The 17,898-nt window shown below is 36.0% G+C and overlaps 2 protein-coding genes across 2 annotated transcripts in view; one reads left to right on the top strand and one right to left on the bottom strand.

The window, feature by feature from the left end:
* rbks (ribokinase) overlaps nt 1–13,375 on the bottom strand; it is a 35,505-nt gene extending 22,130 nt beyond the window's left edge. The window contains exons 1-6 of the mRNA XM_037695481.1: nt 13,307–13,375; nt 11,103–11,164; nt 3,828–3,960; nt 2,737–2,800; nt 2,289–2,351; nt 1,216–1,380 (exon numbers count right to left, since the gene is read on the bottom strand). Coding sequence (XP_037551409.1) covers nt 1,216–1,380; nt 2,289–2,351; nt 2,737–2,800; nt 3,828–3,960; nt 11,103–11,161 — 484 coding nt within the window. The 5' untranslated portion in view covers nt 11,162–11,164; nt 13,307–13,375. The remainder of the gene's footprint in view (nt 1–1,215; nt 1,381–2,288; nt 2,352–2,736; nt 2,801–3,827; nt 3,961–11,102; nt 11,165–13,306) is intronic.
* Nucleotides 13,376–13,598: 223 nt separating this feature from the next.
* Nucleotides 13,599–17,898, top strand: part of babam2 (BRISC and BRCA1 A complex member 2) — a 91,896-nt gene continuing 87,596 nt past the window's right edge. Inside the window, exons 1-3 of the mRNA XM_037695415.1 lie at nt 13,599–13,686; nt 14,876–15,022; nt 15,506–15,582. Coding sequence (XP_037551343.1) covers nt 14,886–15,022; nt 15,506–15,582 — 214 coding nt within the window. The 5' untranslated portion in view covers nt 13,599–13,686; nt 14,876–14,885. The remainder of the gene's footprint in view (nt 13,687–14,875; nt 15,023–15,505; nt 15,583–17,898) is intronic.

Raw genomic sequence — 17,898 nt, 5'->3', positions numbered from 1 at the left:
TATCATATATATATATATATATATATATATATTTCTCAATATGTATGTATATATATATATATATATATATAGTTGTCTTATTGTTTGACTGTTGCTTTTTTGTTTGTTTTTATTTTTGTACAGCACTTTGGTCAGCTGCTATGTTGTATTTTAAGTGCTTTAGAAATAAATTGGCGTTGTATGGTATTAAATCTGTTCCAATTACCAGTTCGAATGTGTTTAACCCATAAGATATATTTTAACTACATACAGTACATGACAAGAAGCCAGAAGTTGAAGCCACAAAGGAATGAGGGCACCCTAGTAGGCAAGGTGCAGTACAATTTTTAGGTCCTGGCCCTTAATGTAAACAAATGAGACATTTTCCTGAGTAAAAATTAAAAATACACCATTTATTTTTTAGATGTTTATCTTTTTGATATACACAGTTCTTACCTTGCAAGTAAGTTCTCATATGCGTTATCTAATATGTTTATTTTCAGTTAATTATTTGCGACTTAAAAAAAAAAAGTCGTCACATACTATGGTACACATTATGTACTGTATGTATTATGGCAACCAGTTAAAGAGTAAAGAAGGTTTGTAGGTGGGACTTTCTTATCAATGGTACAGCCAGCATACAGTATACTTTGGACTCAGTTTTGGACAATGGAAGTTAAAGAAGTGAAAATGTGGTCTTGCAGATTGATCCCAAGGCCAGAGGAGGAGGCTCAATTTGGTCGTCAATGAGGATTATGACAGAAGCAGTGTATATGCTCACATCTGAGCACACAGATGGCCAGCAGAGAAGTGGATTATCCTGCATTAGTTATTTGCAAAGTGTCTTTGGACCTTTTTTAGGAAGCATATCCACTGTGTCAGCATCACTCCAATGACCACAAACTTTGCTGTAACTTTATCATCGAAACTTCCCCCAATACTTGAATGACTGATCCTAAAATAAAACAACAAACTATAATCTGTTTTTACTGTGCAGTGACAAAATATGTTTGAAAATGATCCAACACAGACTTAACTGAGCATTTAAAGTCCAAAGTAACCACAGCTGGTAAAAACAAACCAAGTTAATGATGCTGAAATGTAACCATCTGCAAAAAAACACTCAAAAATTGACTTCTGATTTTTTTACTATATTTTTTATTTTGTCCAATAAATTGTTCACTTTCTCACATGTGTGATGTAGACAGACGTCCATGCACACGGACACGGACTGACCTTTGTTGTCATGAGCCATTTGTAGAGCTTGGAGGGAAATCTGTGGATTGATCTCCAGCTGACACACCAACACTTTTGCTTTTCTGATGGCTGGAAGAGCTTGTTGTAGCTCTTCACTGCCCAGCAGCATGTTAGCACCAGCCACAATCACAATAGCATTTTCACCTGGACACCCAAAAAGATGTGAGCATACAAAATTGGCTTTTAAGATACATGTGTCAACACAAGAATTCCCAAGTACAAACACATGGAGTTTTATGAGAAACTGTGGTGGTTTATTGCGTAATCCAGACCAAAATGATTCTAGGGAACATGAAAAATGTTTTCATGTTGTTTTATTACCCTAGGACTCATTGCACTGGTAATTTCAAACTACTAAAACCAGTTGCAACGCATGTATAGTATTCCCCTTTTAAGACCACATTTAAATGTTTTCCCTTTTAAGTTTAATACAATATGAAAGTTTAAACTGGTGTCAAAGACTAAAAACCATAAACGATAGCGCAAAAGCAATATTTATGATAAAAACTCAACGGTTAAACTCTCAAATATATACACATGTATTTTTTTTTCATCTTATTTCAGAAGTTAGGACTGATTTCTAAGAAAAATGTCAAACTTCAATAAAATGTTCTACAAAAACAAGCATTACAAAAACATGATCAGATCTTCTGGAACAAGCTATTTCCTATTGTTTAAAGAAAACCTTAAATGTAAACCTAATTTTAAACCCAAAGTTGTGTTAATGCAAACAGATTGTGATGAACTGATTAAAAACATACATAATTTAACCAATATAATGTACATTACAAGCAAGTACAAGCCCTGGAACTACTGATAAAAATGCTGCGCATTCTTTTAACTGTGTGTGTGAGAGATTTATTCACGGATTCCAATCTCATGAAAAGGTACTACTTAAATGTAGCGTACAGGGGTGTATTGTGTGTGTGTGTTATAGTAGAAAAGGCCATGCTGATAGCCTACAGATACTCTCTGCTGTGTATGCATGAAATCATTTCTACAACTCAAAGAGCTTTTAGACTCTCAGCAGGGCAGTATAGGTTAGCGTTTACCTGCGTCGTTGACGGTGATTGAAGCAGCTCCTGTGGCTGCATCTGAAGTCTGCCAGACAAAGTCTGAAACAGAGAATAAAGATGGACCAAACTTTAAAAACATCCAATATTTCACTTTTCTGCTAAACAAGTTTATTCTAAGGTCTCAAGACTTGTATCACACACATCTAGAAGACAAAATGTTGGCATAGTAACCCATAACAAGAGCTTGGTATGCAGCTGGCTAATAACAGTTTACAGAGTCCTTAGTACTTTTGAAAAGCATCTTTGTAAGAAACAGTTTAAAACCATTGACTATAAGATTAAAGCAAACATGCCAGTGTATCCCAAAGCCTTACCTAAAATGATGAAAGGCTATAAAAGCATTGCTCCTAATGTGAGCTTTTTGCAGGGCACTGTAGAGATAGCAACTAATTTAGGCTGTGTTGTAGAAAAGAACTAATCCTACCTGTATACACATCATTGTCCTTGAAATTCTGGATATAATTTTCTCCAAAGAAGTCTTTACCAACCTAGAAGAGATTCAAAACAAAACAATTCCAACAAAGAGAGTGTCAAGTAGGGTCAGACTTGGTTAGCGGCAACTTTTGAAAAGTGAAATGCTCAATTCTCTGTTGGGCTAGATGGTTGTGTGCCCTGCCAGCATACTGGCATGGTGCCGTTGCCGAAAATGTGCAAAAACGAACAAACAAAGCTAAAAGATGCACACACTTGCAAACACACGACCAGCTGCGCCAAGCCTTGAAGACACAATAACCCCGCCTTCACGCCTCTTCATAACCACCTCGCAATCGTTTTCCTTCCCTCCTTTCCCTCTTTCCCTTATTCGCTCTGGGATGTCCACATCTGTAGCTACGTTGGGTTGTCGAAGGGGTCCCCACCTTGCCCCAAGGCATCTACTTCGAACCCACGCTTTCTAAAAAAACTTGCCAGAATGCAAGCATTTCTTGCTGCCTATGATAAAGGGTTGGGATGGTATTGGCTGCTTGGCCTCATTCCCTTTAAAGAGTGGCCTTTCGTCTTGGATGTTTTTTGACATGCCTGGGTGTCTATTTTTGGGTTCTCCCCATGCCCGGAGAGCTCCTCCTGCACTAGTTTGTTATCGATCAGGCCTCTTTGTTCTGACAGAGGTGGGGCTTTGGTGTTTTAGTGCTCAGGTTGAAAAGCCATACTGAGCTTACTGATTGGAGACTCGAGGTTAGATGGTTTGGGAATAGGGTTGTTTGAAGGTGCACAAGCGTGAGTGGGCGAATGCATGTACTAAGTTATTGATCATGAGAAAACGAGGCATGGACAGTTGATGTTAAAGAGTGACTGAAGTGTGAATGAGGCTAAAATGTTTGTTTTTAGAGTTGTTTGGTAGTTGGTGCGCTATAGTAGCTAATAGATGATTGCTTTTACTGAGTAAGACATGGACAAGCAAATGTACTTTCCTTTATAAGCAGAAATAATGATGCAGGAATCAAAACTAAGCCACACACCAACTCACAAACAGCACAGCAGCAGTGTTTGGCTGCAAACTTTATGACGAGGTCAAACCTTGCAGATCATAGCAGTTTTGACTCCCAGTCTGGCAGCCTGAACACACTGGTTGGCCCCTTTCCCACCAAAGCCAATGAAGAACTTGTGACCATGAATGGTTTCCCCTGCTTTGGGTAGCCTTGGTACCTGGCTGTGGGAAAAAAAACACAAAAAAAAACGACAAAACATTGGCCATATATTAAATTAGATTACCTTCATACCGACCATTGACTATGGTGACATTTACATGAATGCCCCTGCCAGATGTTGGATGCTGTCTACCATGGCGCACTAAGATTCATAACTGGTTGTAACTACCGTACCAATCACAGCACTCTGTACTCTCTGGTCAGTTGGTCATCATTATCTACATGAAGGCTCTCACACTGGTTCATTTTCATCTATAAATCCCTCCTTGGTCTGCTACCTTCTTTATAGCTCCTCCCACATGTCATGTCGTCAGTGCAGTTACAACATGCGCTCTCAGACCATCATTACCTGCAGCGTTCCCTCAGTGCGGACTGAAATTGGCAAAAAGGCCTTTTCCTACTTAGCTCCTGCAACCTGGAACACCTTACAACAGGAACTGAAGTTGTCCACCTTGATTTCTTTAAGGGATTTCAAACATTTAATGTTAATAGAAAAAAATTCAAGCAAATATTTTCTTGTTTTTAGTATTTCATCCTGTTTTATGGCACCCTGATTTGTTGTTTTGTACACTACTCTTATTTTAACTGCATTTGTTATTGTAGTTCATTGCTGTATTGTCTGTTTTGTTGTCTGTACTTCATATGTTCTGTCTGGAACAGGCCCTTCTTGTAAATGAGTCCCTGTGACTCAGTGAGGCAAGCCTGTATAAATAAAGGTTGAATGAAAAAAAAAAAAAGAGTGAATGTGCATATGACAAACAGATACGAAAAGATTTGTGAATTACTTCATCACCTGAAGTAGACAAATGTGCAAATAATCCAAGAAGCTAATTCGATAAATACTTCTACTTGTCACTTGACACAATAGATAGCAATGCCTGACTCATCGGTTGGTAAAGTCTTACCCCTCTGGAAGCTGATATAACACAGGTGGGTATGGGAGGAGCTGGTAAACTGAATCTTACAATCTCAGAGCAGAAGCAGAAGGTGAGTAACATAATGGTGAGACAACCAACAGCCTTATGTTGGATCAGAATTCTGTGGTTTGGCCCAGGGCAGTACTGGCTGGGGCCAGAGGGTTTGTGTATGGCAAAATGTTGTCATAAACTTGTTTTCAACCCTGTTGATGCACTTTTTTAGGCTTGTGTGTGAGCGTGTTTGTGGCAGGTGTGCTATTCCTGTAAATTCACTCAATCTCAGGATTTCCAGTAACTGAGCAGCTTGTTGTTAAAACGCCACTGTTTTTGCACTGCCCTGTGAAAACACACACACACAAAAGACCCAAAGCTATAACAGGATGTATGGTCACTGAAGCTAAAATATGGCTAAAAGGGAAATATGAGCAAAGGTTGTACACATGAAAAACACACGCATTACATATCATTTGCTCTACGACTGAATTTGCTTTAGAAAACTAACAACCTGCTTTTAACTATAAAATTAATAATATTATTAGAAAGAATTGTGCTGTTAGATCAAACATTTTGTATTAGATTTTATTCATATACACTATTTGTTAGAAGCTATGTTGGATTTGAAACAGGGCAAAAAACACAAACACCAACTATGTAAAACTCAAATTTTCTTGCAGAAATATTTACTAAATGTATAAAACAGAACCAGGCAGGGAAAAATGTAATAAATAAATAAATTTAAAAAACACACTAAACAACCATATCAACAACAAGGTTAAATGGCAAACACAATGCAAATTCAGTATTCAATAGTTGGTTTGAGACTAGAATGAGAAGTAAATTAACAGGAAGCACAAGTTGGAAAGCTCTACAAAATAAAACAGGAAGTAAAGCTAAATCATGAATAGACAGAGAGAGAATGTTTCAAAAGAAAAAGAAAGAGAACTACTATTGTACAGACATAAATCAAAAATAAAAAAGGTTTAAGTATAACAAACAAAACCAACAAATTGAACACATCATATAGTGCATATTTTGTGTTTTTGACATACTGTAAGGAGAAAATCATTCAGACTCAGCCGTTAGGAAGAAGTTATCTTGAAGTTCTCCATCTGGTAAAGAACTACATTTGAAGTGTACAACCTTTCTGATTTGATTATAACACTATTTGAAGTTTTCTTTTATACTCCTGCAGTTGCATCAGAAATGAGTAACTCGCTCGTTAAAATCTAAATTGCACGTATAAACTTATTTGGCTGACAGCCACGTGAAGCTGGATAACCGACAGGTAAGATAAACAGAGTTTCAAATTCTTGAACAATCCCACCCACGCCTCATAAAACCCTGAGAGACACTTGGCTATTGTTGTCTGTGGCATTTGCACTGAGCAAATAGGGCATTTGTGTGCTAAAGTGCAACCTCAGAGCATTTTCTCCCACGGAACCAAAAGGCCAAAGCAGGTGTTCAGTGACGTGAAGTGTTTACTTTGAGTCTGCCCCTCATTTCCCTCTCCTCCGTCTATGCCTCAGCTGTTGGTGAACAAGACGGGGAAGTAGATGTGAACAAAAACAAACTTAAAAGTTGTTTTCCATAGTTTGAACTGAAGCTTGGTTCTCCGGTTCAGAAGGTCTTTCATGGCCTGCATGAAAAATAAGACCCTAATAGATTTCAAACTGGTCTATTAGAAGCAGTGAGTGGTGAGGATGCATACATCATGATTACATTATAAATACATTAATTCATGTGCAATACCTGCAGCTCAAATAATGAGTCAGAAAAATGAGAGAAGCACATTTAATCTACACTGTGTAATTGTCCTTGTCCTCAAAGGGCCAGCTGTTGAAGTTATGGGAATCATGACAAGCTGAAGATTTTATTAAAAATCCAGTTGATCGAGCGCAACATACATCACATGGGCAGCTGCTTTGCTAACAATAGGTGAATGTGTGGGTGTTTAATTCCATGAGTTCACACTGTTTTGCCAGAGCCACATGTGAGTCGCCATTATACAGCTCCGGGTCAGGAACAGCCTGATGCCGCCATATAACAAGCCACTTATCAAGATACTCAGTTTCTGAATTGGTTACGAACATATTTATTTATTTAACTTTTATATTTATAGATATACATAAACGGGTTGCCAGGCAGAGCTTTAACATCTCTTTGAAAAAAAGTAAAATTATAAAAGCATGTACCATAAGTTATTTTTTAATAGTTTATTCAAACTTAGGATCAAAGAGGGAGACCTAACCAAAAAAACAAGTGGTCAAAAAGTAAAAGATGCAATAAAGAAATTAAAAAATATATATTTGCATGAGAGTACACTATTTGAGTAAGTCATGAAAGCACAAATATATTTTTTGACAAAAGTAACATATTTGTTATGCATTCACTAATTATAATCACATAAAAACTGATGTTTAGTTGTTTTTATAAGCACATTTCTTTTGAGTTTAGGTTTTTCTGTCATGAAGTGGAAACAAGTGGAATGCCCCTCTGGGTCAAGAGGAGTCTTTGCCACAGGTGAAGTTCAGGTGTCTGGGTATCCTGCTCACAAGTGATGGTAGGACAGAGCAAGAGCTGGATTGACAGATCAGGGCATTGTCCTCAGTAATGAGGGCATTGCTTTGGTCACTTCTGGTGAAAAAGAGTTGTGTCAAAAGGCAACACTTTCAATTTATTGGTCTATCCCTGTACCAAATCTCATATATGGTCATAAGGTTTGGGTCATGACTGAAAGAACAAGATCCTGGATACAAGTGACTAAAATGAGCTTCCTTCTCAGGGAGGCTGGGCTCAGCCAGGGCAAGAAGCTCCGTCATCCGAGGGGAGCTCAGAGTAGAGCTGTTGCTACCAGGACGCCTCCCTTTAGAGGTTTTTTGGGTATGTCCCACTAGGAAGTTGCCCAGGGGAAGACCCAGAATTCGTTGGAGGGATGAAAAATCCTCTCTGAGCAAGACATTCCTCAGGGTTCCCCAGGTGGATCTGGAGAGTGTCAGTGGGAGAGGGATGTCTGAGTTTCTCTCCTGGACCTGTTGCCTCTACAACCAGACAATAAGCAGAAGATGATGAAGATGGATAAGTAGTAACTAAAATATTTAGGTGTATGAGATGCTCAAAATGAAACATATATGACTAATAATAATTTTGTTAAAGTTAAAAAAAAAGATTACACCAAAAACAACCAGGTAATTATTTATTTACTTAATTTAAAAGCCTTTTTTTCAGTTTTGAATTAGGATTTTAGTGGAGCAAGTATTTTAAAGCATTCAGATTGTTGCATACAGTAAAACAAACAATCAAAAACAGGAGTAAAATAAAAATAAAATTCTAGACCCAAACTTCTATAATGTGAATTAATTTTTATTTCTATGCAACTTCACCTTTTAGTTCGTCTTAAACTATACTTGCTATTATATTCATAAACAAACAGTCTAAAAAATAAAAAAATCAACAAAAATAGAATGAGGTATTGAGGTGTCTATGAGGTTTTAAGTGAAATAAATGAGTAAAATGCACTTGACTTTTGGTTCCCATGATTTAAAATCACTAAAACTTCCCAAATTGTCAGGGAGCTGTGGCAGCAGGGGGCACTGTATTTCTTTGACAAGGGGTTAAAAGCCTGAATAGACCCACATAGCTCAGATTTGTGTACTGCAGATAGTAAAATTAACTTCTCATCACGTTATTAATTAAGTTACAACACCAACAACAGGGTGAGTTATTGGAATGCATGAAGCAGAACAGAGAGTTTGTAAGTGTTTCCTCTGTGGGACAGTCAGTTGTACTGCCACCCAAACAGTGACTGGATTTCAAACTTCAAAGTCACACACATATCACTTTGAAGGCATGAAATTGTATTCATCTACCCGCCGTTTGACCTCCATCCAAAAACCTTCCTCCTCCCTGTTCCCGTCTAAAAAAAAACAGGCCATTTTCTGTAAGCTTATTAGAGCTTTAATTGACAACTTCTGCCGCTGAAAGCAAAAAAAGTCACTGGTTGCTTTTCTAACGAGGAACAGTAATAAAGCTTCCTCCTTCAGAGGGAGAGGGCATGTGTTTCTGATGAGGCAGTCTGAACAAAGACTAAAATGTGGCAACCTGTGTTTTTGCTGGAGAAACGCTAAAGTAAATCCCCCAAACTCTCTAACAGCACATTGGTTGCTTTAGTTTACTCAGAGCGGCACAGGATCATTCTGCTGGCTGCAGCTGGTGGAGTTCTGACATTAAAGCTGATTTAAGACTCTTTTGAGTTTGTTTCGTTGCCCACAAAGGCGGGTGACAAATTGTTTTCAACTAACACATTGCGCTGCAGTTGATGACTAACGATTTGTGGGAATAGATCTGTCTTGGCTCAACAGATCTCTCTGAGGATGATGCAACGCTGACATTTTTGTACGCAGACACACCACATTAGCTTCGAGTCTTTGCAACCTGATGTGGACTTAACTTCTTGCACCTGTGTCTTCTTAAATCAGTCATTCTGCTGTATAACTCACAGCAAATGCATCTTTACTGAAACTTACAAAATAGATTAAAGCGTTACGTTTCCTGCAACAAACACTAAAAAAATAACAAGATTGTATAACTTTAGAGCACTTCCTCTATTCTCCTGATTTTTTTTTTGTCCACTTTAAACCACAATGGAAAACACCCCTCACTACTTATGCTTGATTTTCCACAGACCTGCATGTCAAAAATATTATTCCTGTTGGGAAGAAAAAAAAGGTTGTTGAGGTAAATACTTAATGAAAAGACATTTTCAGCTGATCTATATTCTTAGAATTAATAATCATATTTCTTTTCACCCATCAAGCTGTCTGTTTTTCTGCAGGAGACTGTTAATTGAGGCAGATTTCTTAAAAATGCAACACAAAAGATTATTTTGTCAGTTTTATGCTCAATAGACCGTCTTATTTTCAGAAACTGTTCACTTGTTTAAAAAAATAAGTTTTCTTTTCTGTTCTTCATCCAAACCTGGCTAAAGTCTGCTATACTCCACTTACGTCAGATACTTCTAAATACTTCCTGGTTGCCTTTGTTCTGTTTAAGATCCTGGTTTGTTGCCTCATTGTGTTAGATCTCATGCCTTAATCTGTGGTTTTACTTCAGTTTTTGCTTTTAGAATACGCATCTGTACAACCATGCAACTCCTTCATTACAAAAGATTTGATTAAGCACCAATCTGCCTCTTTAGATTTTTTTTTTGAGCAACACACACTGTTGCCTTTCTACTGGAATAACTGATTAAAAGGCAAACGTTCTGACTGATCTTTATTGCTCGACACTAAAAGGTATAACATTATTGAAATGCAACTTGAGCATTACTTGGTGATGTTGTTATGGTTCTATATGCATTGCACCCATGAATTAATAGAGCATGTGGCTAAAAAATATAATTTAAATGAACACTGTGCTTGCACATTGTGAAATTAAAACATAAAAATTGAAAGGAAACATAAAAAGGTGCTGGGTATACTTTCACTATATTAAAGTGTTTGTTTTTTTCCTCTCTGAGCCAGACATACCAGCAGCTTCAGAAACAGATTGGAACAGACAGCAGAACTGATCCAATCTATGTCTGACAAACTGTGAGATAAATGTGGCATTACAAAAATAAAAATCCCCCTGAAAATATTTGTTTTTTAAGAGAAAAACGATAAATGCATACACACTATCCAAACACGATTTTTTTCTACAAAAAAATGTAGCAATCCAGGCATTAAGATTTACCTCTTAGATATTTTTGTGTCATTTGTATTTACCGTTATTTATATGTCTAATTTTATGAATATTTAAATTTATGAAATGGAACAACAAATTGGAAATTGACGACTAGATCAGGAAGGTGGAGTGCTATAAATATATGTCAGAGGTCTACAATAAAAACAATATATATATATAAGTTTTAATATTTCAACCCTTTTACTGAATTTTAGCACAATATAATAATAACTTTGTCACAAGAATTCATAAATTGAGCAACATCACATTGTTCTGACCAAAATGTTAACAATTTCTGATACACATTGCTGATAACAAATGCATTTCCTTTTACGGGAATGAAAAGTTGCCCAACTTGCTGCTTCCTGTTGGGCCCACCTGAGGAAGCTGAGGAGTTTCCTGAGCCCAAACTGAGCAGATGATTTTCTGTTTCTCATTGAACATAACATTGATTTATAAGAGACAAAACTTGAAAGTATATTTTGTGTAAAGAAAAAAAAACTTACCTCACTAAGTCGGTCATGCATGAACCGACCACCACAACATCAAAAGCCTCCTCGGTCATGATCTGATGATTAAAACACACATTAATTTTTTTTTTTATTATTATTATTGAAAGCCTTAATTACGTTACACTCGTAGGAGAATATAAAATGTCTCTGATGTGCAACACAATCAGATTTTAGGCCGTTAATCTAAAACAGACTGGGGACATTTCAGGCAAAATATGTAAACTAGTTCTTCAAAAAGCCTTCAAACAAAAATCACTCGATTTATCTCCAACATTAGCATGAGCTTGACTGAAACTAGAAAGAAGGTAAAAATAGAGCTTTCATCGCAGGCTGAGTTGGACAAATTCCAATCTCACCGGAGGTGGATGGGGGGAATTTCAACGCTGTGCCACGTGAACGCACTATAGCCCAGTGAAGTCTGTAATTAATTCAATCCTCTGCTTGTATCCGAGCTAATGCTAGCGTGTTAATCTCCTCAAATCTCTTTATAGGCACTGGGAAACTTGGAAAGCTTGGCCGCTGGCTGTAGGATGGCTCAATTCTTTCTCCCACATCTCGCAGAGTATTGTCTTCACTCTGCAGGCGTGAAAAGTCCATCTTGAAGAGCTCAAAAAGAAAGAGGATATGAAACTGCATTTTCTGACCCCACAAAGAAAAAACATCTACTTTTATATTCTTAATAAACTATCCATAGTCAGTTATTCAACTTTAATTATACGGTTTTTCACATGAGTCTGTGTACATAAGTCTAAACTAACAGTTTATGTAAACATCTCATCCCTATAAAATAATGGAACTATGCATTTTAACCATTTATTCCTAGTGCAAATGAAATTTATTGCTGTGTGTTAAATAATTTAGACTAAATTTAAAAAAGGATCCTGATGAAACTATTTTAAAATTATGAAATTTTACCTATACACACTCAAGTGGTCAACATCTCATTAAAAAGATGTTTGTTATTACAATAGTATGACCACAGATGTATAAAATTGTGTTTTATACATTTATTAACCTTTATTTTACCATGCAGATCCCATTGAGATCACAGATGTCTTTTGCAAGGGAGGCCTGGATGGGGGGTGGAGGTGTAAAAAAATTACCGTAAAGTCCAGACTATAAGCTGCTATTTTTTTCACACACTTTGAACACTGCAGCTTATACAATGCTGCCGCTAATTTATGGCTTTATTTTATTTTTGTATGTATTTTATTATCAAATTATTATTATTATTATTACTGTTGTTGTTGTTAATTAATTTTATTTATTTATTTTATTATTTATTAACCTTTTGTTGTATAAGTTTAGACAATGAGCATAATTACCAGAATACTTTTTGAAATTGAATGTGTTAAAAATATGTTTTTAAACTGTGTAAAAAAAACCAAAAAAACATCTCTAAATAAATCACACCAGTAATGTTTAAATTATAGTTTTTGTTTCTTTTGTTTCGTTGCTTTGTTTATTCAAGAATACTTAATGATTGATTCTGAATGACCCCCAGCTGTGAATCACGTTTCATATTTCAAGACATACAATCATTCTGTGACATGTTAAATAAAAATCCTTCAACACAAAAGTCTAAACATGTAGCCACACATCAGATTTATATTTGTTTGTGTCATTAATTCAGTTTTAGAGTGATCATTAAATAAAAACAAACAAACAAACAAAAAAAAACAAGTGTGGTCTGAAGGGTGTGAGTGATGTGGTTGAACCCAGAAAGGGACAAAAAAAGTTTAATCCTAATCCACATTTAACTTTCAGGTCATCATCAGACCATTTGAACCTTTCACACCTGGTCTATACAACACATACAGTGGCACATGTCATGTGTGACTGGACTTTTTAACAACACCTGGCTTTAATGACAATTGCAATTCTACATAATTTACAATCTTTGCATCACACCTATTACAAGTAGCTGAAATTATATAATTTAACATATATGGATTTATTGTCTATTTTGTGCATGAACTGTGAATGCATCTTATGTACATCTTGGGATCTTGCGTCGTGATGTTGCACTAAAAACTCGAGCAGTACATTCAGAAGTCACATTTTGTCTAATGGAGCATTTTGTGATAAATAGCGACAAATGATCAAGTAGAATTAAATTAGTTTAAAACAGATGACCACAAGCGTTAACTAAAGTGTCTTTAGACGAACTGTCTGAGTGAATGTTACCCCAAAATTACCTTCAACTCAAATGTGTTCTTTCAGAGTGGACATCTGAACAGCGACGGTCGAAGTGCAGTGAGAGGAGTGAGTGACAGCTACGTGACATTTTAGCTACTGCCAGACTTATTTTCTTATCATTTAATGATATGTTATTAATTAAATTAATATTTCGTAACTTTAGTATACTTATAAAATCTAAAAAGGCGTTATAAGCTTTATTTATACGATAAAAACTGTTTTAAAATTTAAAAAATGTATTTTTAACAACAGGCACTATTATAGACAGCTAAACACAGGGGCCATATTCAAGACCCAAATAGGAAATACCGGAAAGTTTGACAGCATGAAGTAAACATTGAAGTTAACGCTCAGATAAACACAATTCTGTTTCTCTCAGGTATTTTTACGCGTATATTATTGTATATTAAAATATATAGAACATAATAAATCACGATTCGTGTGCTCTAAATTTTAAATTGTTATTAATATAACGAGAAGAAGAGAAGCAGGTTAGCACTCTCAGCTAATGTTTATCCGTGACAGCTTCCTTTTAGATACTTTGATCAACTGTTAAGCTTTGAATTTTACACGTATTCGAATAGTTATGGGATTATATTATACAAAAATGTCACATCTTATTTTCGTAAAGATCTGCACAAATTTAACGCCGATCTTTATTGATGATGGGAGTCAGATCGCTGTTGAAGTCTTAGCATATCCTCAAAACTCAAGTGATTAGATGTTGACAGTGTGGAAGCCTATTTACGAATGTAAAATGAAATTCCTTGCTTCTTAGACCACTCTTGGCATAATTTGAGACGAACAAATCTGAGATATTCTTGGAATATTTTTGTGTCACTAGGAGGAAAAACAAAATCCAATGAAAGGTAAATTTCGTCCATATATTTAGATCGTCATCTGTTCTATTGGTGTCATCAGGTTACTTGATCTTTTTCTTCTAAAGTTTAAGCATTGTGTTTCTTAACAAGTTACATTCAATATGCTTTTGTATGCCCTTAGTGGTTTTCCTTAAAGTTTTATAAACGAATTAAATGCTTATAATTCGTTTAATGCAGTTTCAACAATCTCATTGTTTGTTTTGCCTCTTTGACACAGTATATTTTTATGTACAGCTACTCACTTCAGGAGATGAAGTTTAGTTATTTGTAAAATTTGTCTGCAATATGATAACAGAATGCTTTATTTTGTCTGCTGGAAAACCAGGAAAATATTTGTCTTGAAACCTACTTTAAAACACACAAATGAGTCTTCATATTTGCAAAAGATTGACAAATAGACTAAACAAATTACCTCGTGTTTCGTCCAACGCAAACAAGAGATTTTATTTATATGAATTCAGAATTATTTCTGGAATTAATAATTCTGTAATGAATTGAATTAAATTAGGAATGTGTGTTGCAGTACTGTATTGTTTAGTTTGATATCAAGTGATTATCACCAATTTTGTTTATGCAAACAAGATTAAAAAACAAAAAAAATCAGTAGCACTTCTATGGTTTTTGTTGTAAAATATTGTTTTAAGATAATGACTGTTAATGGTTGCTGTGTTCCCACTAACTCCTAAGAGTGGATACAATGAACAGCATGTCGCCTGAAGTTGCTCTGCACCGTATCTCTCCTGAGCTGCGTCCTTTGCTGAGCAGCGTGGTCAGGAATGGACAAGTGGGGCTCGACTCTACCAACTGTCTGCGGGTCACAGATCTCAAAACTGGGTGAGGCTGAGCTCTCAATTACAGGTGTACGAGCTTAATTACAACGTCCAGTCTGTTGTTTCTGCATTCTCAAAGATAGGTGAAACATAATACTAATTAACTAGACTTTCAGCTTTTTCACTTGTAGTATGCATTCATTTAAGATTTTAGGTGAATAACACCTGACAGAACATGACATTATTTAATATATGAGAAAAATTAAATGTAACAAATAATGCCGTCAGCGACATATTCACCAAAGTATCCAGTCTTCATTTTAGACAAAAAGTCACTGTAGATATTAGCATTGTTGGAAAAAGTAAATATTGGTTCTATTAAATTTAAAAATATATATTTTAGCACAAAACAATCAAGTATCAGTTTGTACTATTTTAAAATGAGTGCATCTTTAAAAATGTCTTAATGTAGTGTTGTTGCAGGGTTAAGGTGATTGTGTGTTCTTGCTGAATATGTTGTGACGTTTGAATCCATCTTTGTGTACAGATGCACATCTCTGACTCCAGGTCCTTGCTGTGATCGCTTTAAACTTCACATTCCATATGCTGGAGAAACCCTGAAATGTAAGTTTCAGTTTTATTATATAAATACAAGGTGTCTAATACTTGTTCAGCAAATAGCTTAATTTTCTTTCATTCCTGGGGTAGATAACTAAGCAAACATAAGTCACAGTCAAGTGGCAGCAGCAGGAAGCGGGGCCAGCCATGGTTCTTCAAGAGCTTCAAATTGAACTTTTTTTGTGCACTTGCGTGCAGCTTTATATTCCCAATTGAAATGGCAGCAAACACTAATTTAAGTGGAACAGTGTGACATCTAATCAGGATGATTGTGCTGTGTGCGTGCTGTGATTCCAGTTTCAATTTTGATTTGTCCACTCTTACTATAAAATCTGAGCAGAGACAAGATTTAAATTAGCAAGTTAGCAGCTGTGTTCAGGTTAATTGAATAATTGTCTATATCTTTGGGTCTATAGTGTGAAAAAATGTACCAGCTGAATACATTTTCTTTTATTAAGAATGTGTAAACCCATCCATGATCATTGTGAAGATAAGTCACAGTTGCTTATTTTAAAGTGGTTTAAAGGTCAACCAAAGAGTCATATCATTTTATTAAAGCATGCTAAAGACTGAATAAAGACCCATTTAGATCCTGTCCCCCGGCACAAATAGAGTAATATTGTGTATGCTGTTCAGTGTCAGGAGGGTGATCAGTCTTACATCGGGGAAACTAAACAGCCACTGGCCAAAAAGATGGACCAGCACAGAAGATCAACATCATCAGGCCAGGACTCTGCGGTCTACACTCATCTCCAGGCCAGCGGTCACTCTTTCAGGGATGAAGATGTGCACATCCTGGATAGAGAGGAACGATGGTTTGAGAGAGGAGTAAAGGAGGCCATCTTTGTGAAAATAAACCATCCATCATTAAACAGGGGTGGAGGCCTCTGTGTTCAACTGTCACCCTCTTACAATGCTGTGATTGCTAGTATCACTCAGCCCCCTGTGAATAGTAAACAGTCATCAGTGTGCTCATGATCCATTGTTAGGCTGATGGTTCTCCTTTATCATGTGATCAGCTGGTTTTGGTTGTCAGCAGCAAACTGGTTGATCCACTCTGAGAAGGTGCTATTTAAGAGACTGAGCTGAACACAGCACCTCAGACTGAAAGTCTTTTGGATGAAAGACGAAACGTTTCTACTTTTTTGGTTTGTTTTGTTTTTTGAATGTCCAGAGGACCTGACTTAACTTTTTTTTTAGATTTTTCTACCTGGATTATTGAACATGCATCAGGATACTGAATGAAGACATTGGAGATTTTAAAGCAGCCTGAATAAAGTCACATTCTGTTTCACTCAAAAGCAGCAGTAGGATGTTTGGTAAAACATTCTTAAGCTTAGTGAGCAGTGAAATAAAAAAATAAAAAAACAGCCACATAAATCTATTAAAGCATTCTTCTTGCAGACATGCTTAATCATTGAAACAACACCAGTAAACATCCTGTTCTTTGTGCCACTTAACTTTTACTGGTGGGGTCTAACACTTCTTAATCAAGTCCTCACAACTGTCTTTTCTTTCTGAATATGTGCAGTGGAGAATATTACTCAGTGTAATCTCGTAAATTAAATTAATTTCAACCTGTTTTCACTAAAATGACGGTGACTCACAGGATGATGCCAGTCTTTGTGTGTGCACGTCATGAAATTAATATATTAATTTACTCTGATTACAATTTGACTTCAGTTGATTTTTATATTTGAGGCTTTGGAAAGAAAAAAAAAATGTTTCTTGAAGGTTTTTATAGTGGCAACTTGAAAAAAAAAATAACTTTCACAAAAATCACAGTTTCGATTATTTAGTTAGGCTTGCAGGAAGCCTTATTATATTATACTAATGTAACTAATGTTTCATATATTCACATTCATCTGAGTCTTTGAGCACATTTGTGTGTCTGCTTTCCTAATTCAGTGCGTAACAAATCAAAAATGTGACAGAGTGGTGAAGTAGGTTTTTGAAGCTTACAAATGCCTACACAATAAACAAATGCCAACAATAACTATGCAAAAATAAATAAAAGAGAATCATATTTGCCAGCTCAGGTTATTAAATGTGGAAATTTCTATCTTTTTGTGTATTAAGTTTGATGTAAATGTGGCCTTGTTTAGGGAGAAACTTGTGGCAGATTAGAGGAAGTAGGCTTTGCTTATTTTGCACAAAACGCGGCTCAGGCAGAAGTGGTTGTGAGCTGCGGCAGGAAGTTGTGGCTAGACTTGAGGAATGTGCGTATATGATGTATAAATCCTGTAAAACATTTTTAAAATCCTTAATACTTCAGTTACAAAATCATGTGATGAACTTATATCAAGTCAGTAAAAGCACAAA

The sequence above is a fragment of the Nematolebias whitei genome, chromosome 21 (genome assembly GCF_014905685.2).
Source record: "Nematolebias whitei isolate Nwh7 chromosome 21, NemWhi1, whole genome shotgun sequence".
NCBI classification, from domain to species: domain Eukaryota; kingdom Metazoa; phylum Chordata; class Actinopteri; order Cyprinodontiformes; family Rivulidae; genus Nematolebias; species Nematolebias whitei.
Note: the sequence above shows the minus strand (reverse complement) of the source record. Positions and strands in the feature narration are given on the sequence as shown.